The following is a 16,575-nucleotide window of genomic DNA, read 5'->3' on the forward strand; positions in this document are numbered from 1 at the left end:
GCGCCGTTTTTGTGTTGTCCCCTTTAAATGAAAATGAGCTGGTGCTCCCGCCTCCCTTTTCAGAAGAGTGAGGAGCTTCAAGAGCTCATGCTCGCGGGCATACCGGTGTTACGGTTCAACTGGTGGTGACCATGTTACTGATCCTCACATTGCTTCCAAATGCAATTTTTAACTACCACATTCCTATTTACGATCATTCTGGTAGCACGTAAAGGCAGCATTAGTGAAAACAGGCAGAGACAATGGTAGCTTTAGCAACATTAGCCTTACAGAGAGCCAAGAAGCTCTTTTGGAAAAAAAAATGAGGCGTTATGCTTACTTTGTCTGGACGTTTGCGCACGAAGCGTTGGTATCGATCCCTCTTTCAGAAGCAATCTTTGCACAACTCCAGCGCTGAACTGACCCTCGTTTGTGAGGCAGTCCGGCATAAAATGTTAGCACAAACGTATAGGACTTTTCCGTTTTTTTCCGGGACATTTCCTTCGAAAATGATATTTAACCACTGTGTCCTCAGTGGTCTATGGAGACTTCTATGTTCGTTGGTGCATCCCAACACACGACACTTTTAATGGCTCTTTGGCACTGACATTGTTCCTCCAGCAGCTACAGCAAGAAAACGGTAATGGCGGAATCTGCTTCTCACTCAGGGCTGTGTATATATGCTGATAGGGCAGAGAGCGTCACAAATGGGCAGGACTTTCCCCGAGTATGATGTCATAGTAGTGAGAAATCTGGAACTGCTAGTGTGGAGAGACTGTTTATGATTTATTGGGATTATAAAACAATGAGTGGGTGGATTTTTACCATTATAGGCTGGTTGTTTTCACACACTGCGGCCACACAACTATGTTCAAACACCTTATAAAAGTGATTTTTGCATTCTATGGCACCTTTAAAAAACCATGGTAAACAACAAACATATTTGTGCTGTTTAATGCATTTAAGACATTGTGTTTTCCCTCAGTGCATAACTGACATGTCACAGGTACATCTATATTCTCCATCTTTAAACCACGCATGCTGGTTTCATCTGGCCAAAGGAGAACTGGCCCTCAAACTGAGCCTGGTTTCTCTCAAGGTTTTTGCTCCATTTCTGTCACCGATGGAGTTTTGGTTCCTTGCCACTGTCACCTTTGGCTTGCTTAGTTGGGGACACTTAATTTCTGGCAATATTGTCGACTTGATTGCACAGACACTATTTGAAGAGAACTGAACTGAGCTGGACCATGACATCACTGAATCAATGATGAACTGACTTTAACTGAAAAACTGACTGTTTATTGTCCTCTTGCGTTATCAACACACATTTTTCCTCTTTAAAGCTGCTTTAACACAATCTGTTTGTATAAATTGCTATATAAATAAAGGTGACTTGACTCCATCTGAAAATGCTGGAATGCATATATATCTATTTTGCTGTCAAGAGTGGGTGAGGCTTATGCGCATGCATGCTAAACAGACGGATATTTTTATGATAGCAGTAACTGTAAAGGGACTATTGTAATGGGTAATTCAAATGTAAGCTAATACAGTCCTAATTACTAAGCTCAAATTAGTTGATGTGTGTTCCTCTTACCAGTTAAAATGTAGTCTGTTTTTGTTTATATACTTTCATTTATATTTTAGTGATTTTAACTTTTAATTTAGTGATTTTAATGCATTAAAGAGCAATTTTAGATTGTAATGTTCTACTAATAACCATAAAAGTACAGCTGTCAAAAAAAAAAAAACAGAGAGAAAGGCTGCATGGCTAGAAACTGTTGATCAACTGAATGTGCAAGTAGCAACCATGTTAAAATGTTTTCATATATCTTAAAACAATGTCATTAAATCTTGGGCACAATACATTAAATATAGTCCGTTGCAGCCTATATTTTTATTTATTTGATCTGTTATTTAAGTTGCATTTTCTATATACTTGTATTTTTGGACTGATAGTGGTTAATGAAGTCAAATAATTGTATGTGAGAGAGTCAGTGGTAATATCATTGCGTTCCTATTGGTCAGTGTTAGAGGAACTCAGGCTTAGCCTGACAGTTAGCCTGCCCCGGACCAGGGGTGCGTTTCCCAAAAACAACTATGGTCACAAGTTCTGTCGTTACCAATAGAGTTCAGTGGAACTTACCACCATAATTAGCTAACAATGCTTTTGGTAAAATGCTCCCCAGGTTAGTTTCCCAGCCTAAGTTGCCCCCATTGACTGAGCTTGATCTATGTTAAATTTGCTTTATGGAACCAAATCATTTGACAATGAGTCAAACTACCTGAAATAAGCCTGGCTTATTTGGTGAACTTGTTTTATGAAACAGGCCTCTGGTCTGAGTATTTCAGAAACTGCTGATCTACTTTTCATGAACAACCATCTCTAAGTTTAACAGAGAAGGGTCAGAAAAAGAGTACCATTTGAGCATTTTTTTAAATTCCACAGCCTACCTGAGAATTGTTGCTGACCATGTCCATGCTTGTAGGACCACAGTGTATCCATCTTGTGATGGCTACTTCCAACAGGATAATGTGCCGTGTCGCAAAGAATAATTTCAGATCATTTCAAACTGATTTCTTGAACATGACAATGAATTCACTATACTCAAATGGCCTCACCAGATCTCAATCCAATAGACCACCTTTGAGATGTGCTGGAACGAGAGATTTGCATAATGGATGTGCAGCCGACAAATCTGCAGCAACTGCGTGATGCTATCACGTCAATATGGATCAGAATTTCTGAGGAATGTTTCCAGCACCTTGCTGAATCTATGCCATGAAGAATTATGGCAGTTCTAAAGGCAAAAGGGGGTCCAAGCCCATACTAGCAAGGTGTACCTAATAAAGTGGCTGGTTAGTTTGTATGTACCATAAGAAGCAGCAGAGCTTTGTCAGTTTTCTGTTAACACAGTTTGACCCTTAAAACAGTTTGACACCTTTAAGAAAAAAAAAATTAAAGCTTTTAGTAATTTTTTTTATATAATACAAGATAGCTTGATAGTTATTGGTTGACTGCACATGGAAAATGCATTTTGTATAGACTAAGTACATAGTGGTTTAACCTTTAAATTCTCACAAAACCAAAAAGCAGTTTGGTATGTTTAAACAGCATCCATTAATGCAGGTGTCAGATGACAGAAACTATTATTCTCAAAAATATAAATGATCATACAGACAACCAGTGAGGCTGTGAAGACTGTCTGAATGTTGATCTGCTCATCAAACGTTGCTGATGGAACATTTGAAAGGACAATAACATACAGTGGAGATCAAAATTAGAGAACAACCTACAATTTCCTAAATTTCAAGGTCACTGCTTAGTCCTATTTGAACTTATCCTAACAGGAGTAGAAGGGCAGTTTTTTAAGCATATTTCATAAATTAATTGTATTCTGAAGCACAGTATAAAAAACTTAAATGAGATATTTGAGAAAGAACTCTGATCGAAATTAGAGAACACTTACAGGTACCTCCAAGTTATTGGTGATAGTCTTGCACCTGGTGCTAATTTCATTAATTATATGACAAACCCTATTTAACTGGCAGCTTTACTCTAATTTTCACTGAGAATGCAAGATGGAAGGCCACTCTAAGGTGACTGAAACCCTGCAACAGCAGGTTGTTCAGATGAAGGCCAAAGGGATGACCCTTTCAGCCACTGCAAGAGAAGTTGGCCATTCTAAATCTGTGGTTTCTTGAATATTGCAGCTTTATAATGATACAAATTCATTCAAGTCCCCCAAAAAGGCTGGTCGTCCACATAAGACAAATGCATGAGAGGAGAGGATAATGCGGAGACTCTCGATGTGGAATTGGTTCAACACTGCAGCTGGAATTGCTCGCCAATTCAGCGCTGAACAAGTCAAGTCAAGTCGCCTTTATTTATATAGCGCTTTTAACAATACAGATTGTGTCAAAGCAACTGAACAGTATTAATTAGAAAAATAATGTCAATAATGCAAAATTACAATAGTAAACACTAATTTGTCAGTTAAAGGCAGTTCATCATTGAATTCAGTGATGTCATCATCCAGCTCAGTTCAGTTTAAAAAGTATCTTTGCAATCATTTGCAATCAAGTCAACAATATCGCTGGAAATGAAGTGTCCCCAACTAAGCAAGCCAGAGGCGACAGCAGCAAGGAACCAAAACTCCATCGGTGACAGAATGGAGAAAAAACCTTGGGAGAAACCAAGCTCAGTCGGGGGGCCAGTTCTCCTCTGACCAGACAAAACCAGCAGTTCAATTCCAGGCTGCAGCAAAGTCACATTGTGCAGAGGAATCATCTGGTTCCTGTGGTCTAGTCCCGGTGGTCGTCTGAGACAAGGTCATTACAGGGGATCTGTATCTGGGGCTCATCTAGTTGTCCTGATCTCCGCTGACATTCAGGGCTGTAGAGGTCCTCCTCTGAGAAATACTGAAAACATTGTTATAAATTGAAGCAACACCTCCCCCTTTACCTTTTGGATGTGGCTCATGAACAGGGTAAGGATCTGTCTTGTGACGTTTAAGAGAAGTTGGACTAAAAGCTAGGGATGTAACGATGCACTGTGAGCCGGTTGAAAAACGATACAAATATGTGACGATTCAAATCGGTTGAGATATTAAACAAATCGCGATATAGTTGGAGGTAGGACTTTATATGAATGTATCTCTGAGGGGAACTGACTGTCTTTAGAAAAGTTTAGATTATATTTTCTTTTCATCTTGACTCTGTATTAATGCATAATAAAGCAGTGCTGTGCTGCTTTGTTTACAGCGGTAACCAAGGAAACACTGTATCACTGCTGTTCCATAACAAAGACTATAGAATTCCCAAGACGTGCCACTCGTATAGTTTTGAATGGGGAAAAATGCAACGCTCAGTATGGCCGCTCTATCGAACGAAGCCCCGCCTTCTGAGTAAAAGAGTCAATCGCTAATCGGTAAAGTCAGAGCGTCACTGCAGCTGCTGTTGGAAGTCCCGGTTGCTATAGAAAAAATCAGCGTTCTGACACATGCGCTCAGGACTGCGCATGCGCACTGGCTGGTCTAGCCTGAAAAATAAGCTTTTTTTAACGCTATTTGAGCAAAAGAAACAACATTTTTTAGACAGTTGCCAGATTTCATTGGTGATTTCAAATATGAAATTTAATCTTAATGTTTGGCATCAAGCTGGGGAAAGATTGAACCGTAAGTGTGTAAAGAAGTCAGTGAAAGGTGGAGGAGGAAGTGTCATGGTTTGGTGGATGTTTTTTGCACCAGGAGTTGGGCCTCTTATACAGACACATGGCAGGGTGAATGCATATGTTTATCAGAACCTCCTTCAGCAACGTGCGGTTCCTTCCCTGCAAGCATCTCCCAATCAGCCAACAAGACAATGCCCCTGTCGCACTTCAAAACGGGTAAAGCAGTTCCTTGAAGCTAAGAACATTGAAATAATGAAATGGCCAGCCCAGAGTCCTGATCTAAACCCAATTGAAAATCACTGGAAAATCCTTGGAGACAAAGTTATGGCTACGAAACCCACCACAGTTACCGAAATAAGAAGAAAAGTGGACCAAGAAAAGAGCTGTGTGAGAAACTAGTGATGTCCTCTACACTTCCTACTAATTTCTGACAGCTGTAACGCTCCAAAATTTTAGTTGTAATCTTCTTTAGTGCTACAGTGGTTACTGTTCTTTAATTTTGATGACTGTGTTTTCCACAAAATAATGTTTTTTGTTGAAATTCTCTGGTTATTTTGTAAAACATGTTAGTAGATCAATGGTATATACCCACAGCTAATCTCCACTGTAGGTTTGTTCAATGAAAAAAATCCTGGATGTACACAAATAACACAATAAAGCCTTATTGTTGCCTAGTGTTAGCCTAATGTTGGGTTGAGCTGTTTTCCATGCCCATTGCCGTGTGTATATATACACAGTGTAGTGTATATATATATATATATATGCACCCTTAAAGGGTTAGTTCACCCAAAAATGAAAATTAGCCTGTGTTTTACTCACCCTCGAAGCATCCTAAGTGTATGTGACTTTCTTCTTTCAGACGAATCCAGTCTGAGTTATATTAAAAATTGTCCTGGCTATTCCATGCTCTATCATTGCAGTCAGCGGGTGTTGCAGTTGAACAGTCCACAAGTCGTCAAATAAAGCGCACGCATCCATAATAAAACGTGCCTCACATGGCGAGGCGTTCCGGCGGATGACGCAGGACGTATGTGCAGCGTGCACACCTCTGAGATATGCTAGTCTCGCGAGTTTGTTTATAGGAGCAAAGGAAGCAAAGTTTCCTTACTTTAGCAAAGGAAAACCAGTCTCCTCTTGGTTTATATCGAAATCCTCCAACATTTTTCTTTACAAATCCTCGGTTTGTACTTCTAATTCGTGACCGGCGTTTTGTTTTGTTCTCTCTCCGCATTCGTCAGTAATCACGCCGAAGTGCTACGTCATCCGCCGGAACGGCTTCCGCGTATGACAGATACCGGAAGTCAGAGAAAAGTGTTTATTACGCTTGAAATACGGATATTTTTCTTACAAAAACACATGGATTGGCTACAGGAGGCCTTTATTCACCCCCTGGAGCCATGTGAGGCACGTTTTATTATAGATATGTGCGCTTTATTTAACGACTTGTGGACTGTTTAACTGCAACACCCGCTGACTGCAATGATAGAGCTTGGAATAGCCAGGACAATTTTTTATATAACTCAGACTGGATTCGTCTGAAAGAAGAAAGTCATATACACCCAGGATGCCTCGAGGGTGAGTAAAACACAGGCTAATTTTCATTTTTGGGTGAACTAACCCTTTAAGGTAGTAAGATGTACTCTTATGGTACTATTATGTAAGAGTAAAGAAGGTTGTATGACAAGCTCTTAAACCCTAAGGGTACAAATTTTGCAAATTTTTTTCTGAGAGTGAATATTCATGGAATGTGGCAAGCATTTTAAAGCTTTAAAGGCACAATTTATGTGTGATATTATATAGCTAAACATACAAAATCTAAAACATCACCACAATGTAATGGAAATGTATTAGATTTATTAGCTGAACCAGCCTGAAACATAATTTATAATAATTTTGTTGTCTGATTTAATGACTATAATGATATGTTATTGAAACCGTTATATAGAGTTCCTTTTTCCCATTAAAAAAGATAGGCTGACCAACTTTCTTGCATGAGGTTGACAAACAGCATTTTCAGCGCCTTCCTCAGACCATTTGTTGACAAGGAAAAATACCTAAATTACTTAAAACCTACTTTGAACTTAAACACTGAAAAAAGTGTGTGAGCGTTGACACATTTTCAAAAGATCTCTGTTTAGGATTATCATGTCTTCCCTCACAGGCTCATTTACTGGGGATTCAACTCCATTTGGTTTGGGTGAGTAGTCTATATTCATGCAAATTCACATGGACATGAAACATTCAGTTTCAGCCTGATTTAAACAATTTCTAACTGACAAAAAAATAAAAAACTCTTATTTTATTTTCTCTTACTTTTAACTGGCTAAGAAATCAAACAATAACAATCAAACACTGCTGGACAATAACCAATAATTTGTAATATATATATATATATATATATATATATACTATATGTATGTATGTGTGTGTGTGTATATATATATATATATATATATATAATATTGTTATTATTATTATTTTGTTTTTCCTAATGACAATTTTATGATTGATTTATATTCTACAAACACTTTTTCCATTTTTATCACAGAATAAGCCAGAAAATATATTTTATTTCTGTACTGTCACGGCATCATTCATATATTTTATTTATTACCTGGGGATGACTTGAAAAACACACATAAACAATATATTGTCACAATCGTTTATTTATTGTCTTCATACTTCATCAGTTCAAACATTTCTGCTTTTTATTCAGTTTAAGCCAAGTTCACACTACAGGATTTTAAGCCCGATTTAAGCCCAATTTGCAAGTCAATGACCTTGCCGACAAGTCGGGCTGTGATCAGGGGAAAATCGGCGGGTGATCAGTGCTCGGCAATCTTTGTGTGAGCTACTCAACGCAAATGTCTAGAATGCTAAATACCTGGACCGGTCTGCCGACTCGACATCACGTGGTGTCAGGTGTCACGACGAGCTACAGCCAATGAGAGAGCAAGGCATGGGTTAAGGTCAGCGGAAGAAAAACAGAAGCAGCAACACGGCTTTAAGAAAAGTTTAGACACGAAATGGAGCGAAATTTTTCAAAATGCATCATCACGCAAAACAGCTTACAGCACTAATTTCTTCCCAACATCCATTTTCAAATAACTCCTGTTTCACTTGTTTCGCGTCATTCCCGTTCCACTTCTCGCGTATGTTTTTGTGACAAAATGTGGTTTGGGGACCGTGTAGAGTCGTTGGGTGACAGAGTTGTCGGCTCGTGTAGTGTGTGACCCCCTGTTGTGGATCATTTACGTAGTGTCGCGTAGTGTAAACACCACAACGGCTTCAAGACAGACAGCAAGACATGTAGTCTGAACAGCACAGCGATCTGCCGACGTTTAAAGTCGTGTAGTGTGAACTTGGCTTTAGCTACAGCGATCGCTGGATGCTTTTGCCCATATTAGGGTTCAATGGTTCCAGTTGATAGAAAGGCCTAACTCAAATAACCACTTGTTACAACTGAGGTATGCAGAAGAGCAACTCTGAATGCACAGCATGTTGAAGCTTAAAGCAGATGGGCTACAGCAGCAGAAAACGTCTCCGGTTACTATCGTAACCTCGGTTCCCTGAGAATGGGAACGAGACATCATGGAGGTTTCTCCTCTATGGCAACCTTTCCTGAAGTCCTATTGGCTCACGCCAGTCCAATTGACTGGCCAATTGTTGCGAAGTATGCCAATACTAATGAGCTCGAGAGGCAGTATAAAATGCAGTGCACGTGACAATTACGTCAGAATCTGATACTGAACTCCGCTTAGATGGTCGAGCAGCACACACGGCGACTTCCGCAATGTCTCGTTCCTGCTCTCAGGGAACCGAGGTTATGATAGTAACCGGAGATGTTCCCTTTCGAGCTTCCACAAGACATCACGGAGGTTTCTCCGCTATGGGAACGATATCCAATCCTGCCGTGAGAGAGGCTACGAGCAGCCTGAACAAGTTACACACTCCGCGAGATTGAACACACATATACCGTATTGGCCCGAATATAAGACGACCCTGATTATAAGACGACCCCCCTTTTTCCAGGCTGAAGACTTTTTAAAAACCAAATCTTGTTTTTTCTCAGTAAAACACATTTTGTCTTCAATTATTTTCATATTGCATATTTTTCCTATTTAAATTTTTGTTTTGAAAGTATGGTAAAAACTGGTAAAATGTACCAACAATCACATTTAAAAAATATACACTTTTTGATATACCATAAAAAAAAAAAAAGAGGTAGCCCATCTGAATTAGGACATTTAGGCTATCCATCTAATAGTAGCCTACCAAAATCTTATTAACAGTAGAAGTTAAATCTTACTGTAGTCTTCAAATCTGGGTACTGTCTTACATAACCCCGGGTTCGGGTGCCACACCTAGCCGCTCGCTTGTGACAGCAGATCCTTCCTGATGGGGATTGGCCAGGGCGGCGCCACCAGCAGCTCCGCCAGGTCCAGGAACCAAGGCTGGTTCGTCCAGTTTGGGGCGATGAGTATCACCGAAGCCTCCTCCTCCCTGATCTTGCATAACACCAGTGGCAATATCTTGATCGGAGGAAACGCATACAGCCTGATTGCTGGCCAGTGTGATGTCAGAGCATCCCCTTCCAGCGGGGAGTAAGACAGGCAGTGCGTTTTCTCGCTCGTGGCGAACAGATCCACCTCCGCTCTCCCGTAGCAGGCTCAAATCATCTGGACCGACTCGGGGTGCAACCTCCACTCTCCTTGAGGAATCCCTTTCCTCGAAAGCATGTCCACCCTGCGGTTCAGGAGACCGGGTATGTGCGCTGCTCTGATGGAGAGAAAGTGACGGTCCGCCCATAACAGGACATTCGCTGCTTGCTTCTACAGAGCCCTGGAGCGTATGCCTCCTTGGTGATTTATGTACGAGACCACAGACATGTTGTCAGTGCGAATCAGTACGTGCCGCTGTTCCAGCTGCGTCCGAAAATCCTTTAAAGCTAAGAACACTGCCTCCAGCTCCAAGCAGTTTATGTGCCACCGGCTCTTCTGGCCAGGCCAGATTCTGACCACAGCCCCGAAGCCGGCATGCCTTTGCACACTGCTCCCCATCCGTGAGTCGATGCGTCCGTCATGACCACGACGCGCGACATCACCAAGCCCAGGGGAACCCCCCGGCTGAAGTGATCTGGGTTGCGCCACGACCTCAGAGCTTCGATGCAGCCGCAGGAGACTGCGATGCACAAACGGCCCGAAGTCCACGCCGTCCAAAGGACTCGAGATTTCAGCCATAACTGCAGCAGACGCATGTGTAGTAAGCCCAGATGACATACCGCTGAAACGGACGCCATGAGTCCCAGCAGCCTCTGAAATTCCTTCAAGTGAACAGAGCTGTCCAGTCTGAAATGGTGCAGGACAAAATGGCCACCGAGCGCTCCCGAGAGAGGCGGGCTCACATCTCCACTGAGTCGAAACACACCCCCAGATATGTTATAGACTGACTCGGGGCGAGAATGCTCTTCAGCATGTTGACACATAGCCCTAGGGACACCAAGTGACACAGCAGCGTGTCTATATGGCTGACTAGGGATGTAACAATTAACCGCGAGCCGGTTGAAAATCGATTCAAATATGTGACGATTCAAATCGGTTGAGATGCTAAACAAATCGCGATTCATTTAGGGGTAGGAGTTTATATGAATGTATGTCTGAGGGGAACTTACTTTCTTTATAAACGTTTAGATGGTATTTTTTCTTTTCCTCTTGCCTCTGCATAATGCATATTAAAGTTCATGACTGCAGCGCTGCTGTGTTTACAGCGGAAACCAAGGAAATGCTTTAAGCGCCATCTGCTGGCAGAGAGTGAATCTGCGTCTCATTCAGCTCGTCTGCTGTTTCATGCAGATATTTTTATGTATAGTTTCACAAAACTGAAGTCACACTATTCTGTTTATGTTTCAAATTTCGGAATTATACAATCTTATTTAGATTAAAAACTGCTCATGTATGCAGCATCTTTGTTTGGATAATGATTATTATTATGTTTAATGATTATTAAACATAATTATATCATTGTTTGGAAATGATTGCCTCTAATTTTAAATGGAAAGAGCACAGACAAAGCCTTAGTTTGTTTATATGAAGAGATTTCTTTTATTTGTGTTACTTATTTATTTGATTTGAGGCTTGTTTTAAAATGTAAATTTAGTTTTGTTATTTACATTTACATTATATTTAAATTTTGTTATTTAGCAAACGCTTTTATCCAAGGCGACTAACAAATGAGGACACATCCCTATGGCTGACTAGCGTGTCCCGGGACTGAGCTAAAATCAGCCAATCGTCCAGATAGCTGAGAACGCGCATCCCGCTCGCTCTGAGGGGTAAAAGTGCTGCATCCATGCACTTTGAGAAAGTGCGTGGGGCGAAAGCCAGCCCGAACGGGAGAACAGGGTTTTGGTACGCTCTGCCCTCGAAAACAAACCTCAGAAAACGTCTGTGATGCGGTGCTATCTGATTGTGAAAGTACGCGTCCTTTAAGTCCACGGACGCAAACCAGTCCCCGGGGTGAATTTGCGCCAGGATCTGTTTCAGCGTTATCATCCTGAACGGACGCTTGCAAAGCGCTCTGTTGATGGGCCTGAGATCTAGAAATGGGCGGAGTCCCCCGTCTCTTTTGGGTATCACGAGATATCGGCTATAAAACCCGCTCTCCAGCTCACTCGGCGGACTCGCTCTATCGCTCCTTTTTCGAGCAGACTGCATACCTCTTGTCTCAGAACCAGGGCATTTCGAGGCAATGTTAGAGACTGCACCACGAAACGGGGTGGTCTGCATCTGAATTGATGGGTATACCTACGCTCTATCACACCGAGTAGCCAGCGCGAGATTCCCGGAATAACTTCCCACGCGCTCAGAAACTGACATAGCGGCTTGGTTGTCGGATGCGCCGGCGAGTGCTGCGCGACTATAACCTGTGTTACTCCTGTGCACTGCTCTGAGGCGGGGCGAGCGGCGCCACATTGACTGAGTGAGGAGGAAAGAGCTCTTTTTGAGAGAATGTATGCATGTTTATTGAATGAATGTTCAACACACAAACATTTGAAAACATGAACTTGTGGTGCTTGGGAGCCAGGCCACTTACACACTCTCCTCGTCTCTTCAGACCATCAGGGCAACGGCTTAGCAGCCGGCGGCGGACGAGAGTCACGTCGCGGGCTCCTCCACTGGCCATGGCGCTTCTTCCCGGGACCCCATGCCTTCCTCCGGACATCCGGCTCCTGGCGAGGAGCAGTAGCAGTCACCGCCGCGGTCCCTGGCCTGGGGTTATCCCTCCGTTGGGAAGAGCCAGGTGCCGTCGAGGACCTGGATCCTCGCCGTCTGTTGCTGGAAAGCGCACCTCGACATCACGTGACTCATGGCTTTGGTGTGCTTTTGAGCCTCTGCGAAGCGTTCAATAATGGACTCCACGGCGTCACCAAAGAGGTCACGGGAGCGTTCAGTAGCACTTTACGGTCAGCATCCTTGAGGTCAGCCAGGTTTAACCATAGGTGCCTCTGATGGATGACCATAAAACCCATGGCCTTACCCACGGCCTGGTCCGCTCGCAGATCCTTAATGGCCTCCGCAATGAGGGCTCCGCCCGCCGCTGCCTGCAGGAGCTTCGCCTGGAAAACCTGCAGCACCGCCATGGCGTGCAACGCGGAAGCCACCTCGCCATCAGAGGCATGTCGCTTTATTAGCGAGGTGGGCGGTGGTCCTGCACGGCTTCGAGGGGAGGCTGATGTCCCAGCCTAGGGTCTTGGCTGCTGCAGGACACAGGTGTGCAGCGACGGTCTCCTCGACTGGGGGAGAGCGCACGTACCCGTGGGCCTCCGCCCCATCCACGTGGGAAAAGATGCCTGTGTGGCAGAGTGGACGCGTGCCAATTGGGGCGCAGACCACATTTTCACCAGCTGCTTGTGTACGTCAGGGAAGAATGGGATCGACGCCCTCGAGTCAGCTTTCCGGGTGGACCTGAAATATCAGGAGTCGAGCTTACTCCTGGCATACTCCTCTGGAGGACTCCAGGTAAGCTCCAACTCCTGGACAGCCTTCGACAGAACCCTCATGAGCTCCTCCTGGAGGTCTGGGGGCCCCATGCTGTCCAGTTAATAGGGCTCCGATCCCGCCCAATCCTCCCTCTCTGAGGCCGAAATGGACATCGAGTCATCCCCCCCCTCCTCCTGGCCAAAGGACACAAACTCCGCGATGTTGGAAGGAGGGTGGAAGCAGCCCTCGGGGAAGGAAGCCAGGGAACGGGGCGACCGTTGGGGTTGGCGGAGCGGCAAGACGACACTCCTGTCACCTGGGAGAGGGAGGGCCCACCAGCGGCACGCTGGCGGCAGTGGGCCTCACCCTGAATAGGCCGCCAGCCACAACGTGGGGGGTCCGGAGCACGCGGGCCAGCAGGTCCGCGCAATGGGCCTTATTCATGAAACACGAGCAGAACGATTTTTTGAAATGTTGAAATGTTTGTCCTTTCATCCTGAAATGCGAGGCAAATGTTGGATCAAATCACAATAATTAGGAACCGCAGATTCCACAAATCCCTTCACTCGATTGGAATGTTCTATTTTATTCTGGACGGCAAGGGCAGTGACTGTAGCCTAACATCGAGTGTATTTTGCAGTATTAAACACGTATTTATACTGATTTCATCAGGCTCCGAAAATTCTTCAAAAAGAACACAAAGAATGGCCTTCTCAGCTGCCATAGTTGCAACTCTTGCGTCATCAGAACAGGGTGTTCAACGCAGCACTGTTTTGTCGGGGCTGAACGCAGCCCAGGTGCCAGTCCTGTCAGCTAAGAACAGGAAATTGAGGCTACAATTTATTAAAATGCAGGGGTGTGAAGTAACGAATTACAAATACTCACGTTACAGTAATTAAGTAGTTTTTATCAGTAATTGTACTTTTAATGTAACAATATAACTGCTTTAGTCCGACTGAAATCATACCAGTGCAATTATTGTGTACCACAGTTATTGGTTGGACAGACGGATAACACAATTGTAGCTCAGCCTCACCCAGTATTTATACACATTGTGCGTATGCTCTGAAATACCGGTGATATGTGACATGTAATTAAGCATAATGTTATGTATACTCTGACATACAGATGAGGACTGTTGCTTGACTATGGAAAACCCTGCTGTTGTAGTTTGATTACAGCTAAACATGAGTTACATAGTCCAGTCATATTTGTGTTTTGGGTTGCAGAAATCATCTAACAGGTCACCTGGGGTAAGTATTCATATAATGCATACACACATATGTATTCTCTCTTCAACATACGAGTAAGCTCATGCACACACATAATTACACTATATGGTGCTTTTAAACCTTAAGACAATGTTTAATACCCTGACATAAGATAATTGAAGAATGCAAATTCTTTAATTTTTGCAAATTGTTGAAAATATATGCTGCTTATGGAAACTGTTTACAGTGTACACATGCTTGCATAGGAACACCAATGTTTAATTGTAATCAATGAATGATTACGTGTGTGTGTGTGTTTAATACAGTCGGACAGATGTTGCTTTTGTAACACCATGGTTAGCCCCGATTGTTTGGGAGGGAACCTTTGACTCCACACTGATCGACTCTATCTACAAACAACAAAACATCACCGTAGCGACCACTCTCTTCGCTTTGGGAAAGTAACAAATTTACATACTTCTCAGACTCTCAAAATACATCTTTTTCTCTTGATCATTTCTCCCCCTTTTTTTTCATTATATTCTATTTATTTTATTATCTTTTATGTTAATACAGTGTTCTTGGAAGATTTTGTGATGTCCTTAGATTTCGTAAATTTAACTAGCAACAAAATTACTAAGGAAAGGCAAACTGCATGCTTACTGTACATGCAAGCTACTTTACTAATAAAAGTGTCTTTTGTTTATATTTTGTGTATAGCATTGATTTGAAATCGATATCTTTTGTAACAATAGTTTGTTTTTACTGTTACTTTTTACTGTCCTTGCTTAATAAAAGTATTAATTTCTTTAAAAATTATATATGGGGTCAGTAACATACACATAAAATTGATACATTGTAATACCTGTTCCTCTCACTTTTTTCCAGATATACACGTTTTCTCAAAGATTTTCTGGAGTCAGCAGAGGAGCATTACTTTGTTGGATTTCGAGTGCATTACTACCTGTTTACAGATCAACCAGAGGCAATTCCTAATGTAAAACTAGGTCAAGAACGTTATCTGACAGTAAAGAAGGTTCCAAGTTTGAACAGATGGCAGGACATTAGTATGGGCAGGATGGAAATACTGAAAAAACTAATAGAGAATGAACTGGCCAATGAGGCAGACTATATTTTCTGCCTTGACGTAGATACAAAGTTCTATGGCCGTTGGGGTGTGGAGACTTTGGGTCATTTGGTAGGTGTGATGCATCCTTGGTTCTTTAATGTTCCAAGGTTCATATTTACATATGAGCACAGACGAGAGTCTCAAGCATATATTCCAGCTGGGGAAGGTGATTATTATTATACTGGCGCTGCATTTGGCGGCTCATTGAAAGATGTACAAAATCTCACCAAAACCTGCCAAGAGCAGCTGAACATTGATGCTGCAAACTCCATTGAGGCGATATGGCACGAGGAATCTCACTTGAACAAGTATTTCTTTTATAACAAACCCAGCAAACTGCTTTCACCTGAATATCTGTGGCGGGACATTAGTATGAGTGCAGGCCAAGTGAAAATAATTCGCTTCTCTCATGTAGCTAAAAACAATGCTGAAGTTCGTCCAAACTTGTAGCAATTTTGTGAAAGTTTACATCCTCATCAACATGTTGAGTTTCACAAGGGGGAAAAAAATTTAAAACTTGGCTTTCCACAAGGACATTTAACTGAAAGACACATGGTTTTTGTTATGACTGACAATGTCTGATACCTTGTTAAATGCTGATAAATCATGTGCCATAATATTGTTCAGATATATAATTCACAAGTCAATAACGATGCCATGTGTGTGTGTATATATATATATATATATATATATATATATAATGTTCTTGTGAGCTGTGAATCAGTGATGACCAGATGTGCTCATATAAAACATCTAATAATATTTCACATGGCAAATCCTGTTTTTCTTCTCTGACTTTTTCTAGTAAAAAAAAGTCGTATCCTTAAAACAACATTAATTAACCTGAGAAGCAAATAATAATTAAGACTTGTTTTTAGACATCATGTAAAATGTGTTTTCTCTTGGTCTATTTGGAGATTTTTACTTGTTTTAAGCATAAAATTCATTCAATGTTTTATGTTTATTTTGCAGTGTATAAGACCTAATCAAAACTCATAAATAGACCTAATCTATTTAACCTCAAAATACTGAAAACACACACTACATTTATAATAAACCCAAACAATAACACTTGTAAAAATGTATTTCTTAAACCATAAATGT

At 42.1% G+C, this 16,575-nt stretch overlaps 1 protein-coding gene across 2 annotated transcripts in view; it reads left to right on the plus strand.

Moving 5' to 3' along the window:
* Positions 1 to 16,131, plus strand: part of gbgt1l1 (globoside alpha-1,3-N-acetylgalactosaminyltransferase 1, like 1) — a 21,383-nt gene extending 5,252 nt beyond the window's left edge. For both annotated transcript variants that reach the window (XM_016544021.1, XM_016544022.1), the window contains exons 3-6: positions 7,314 to 7,349; positions 14,361 to 14,384; positions 14,669 to 14,803; positions 15,231 to 16,131. In XM_016544021.1, the coding sequence (XP_016399507.1) occupies positions 7,314 to 7,349; positions 14,361 to 14,384; positions 14,669 to 14,803; positions 15,231 to 15,921 (886 nt within the window). In that variant the 3' untranslated portion in view covers positions 15,922 to 16,131. The remainder of the gene's footprint in view (positions 1 to 7,313; positions 7,350 to 14,360; positions 14,385 to 14,668; positions 14,804 to 15,230) is intronic.
* Positions 16,132 to 16,575: the final 444 nt, after the last annotated feature.

Source organism: Sinocyclocheilus rhinocerous, unplaced genomic scaffold (genome assembly GCF_001515625.1).
Source record: "Sinocyclocheilus rhinocerous isolate Xijiao unplaced genomic scaffold, SAMN03320098_v1.1 scaffold520, whole genome shotgun sequence".
NCBI lineage: Eukaryota > Metazoa > Chordata > Actinopteri > Cypriniformes > Cyprinidae > Sinocyclocheilus > Sinocyclocheilus rhinocerous.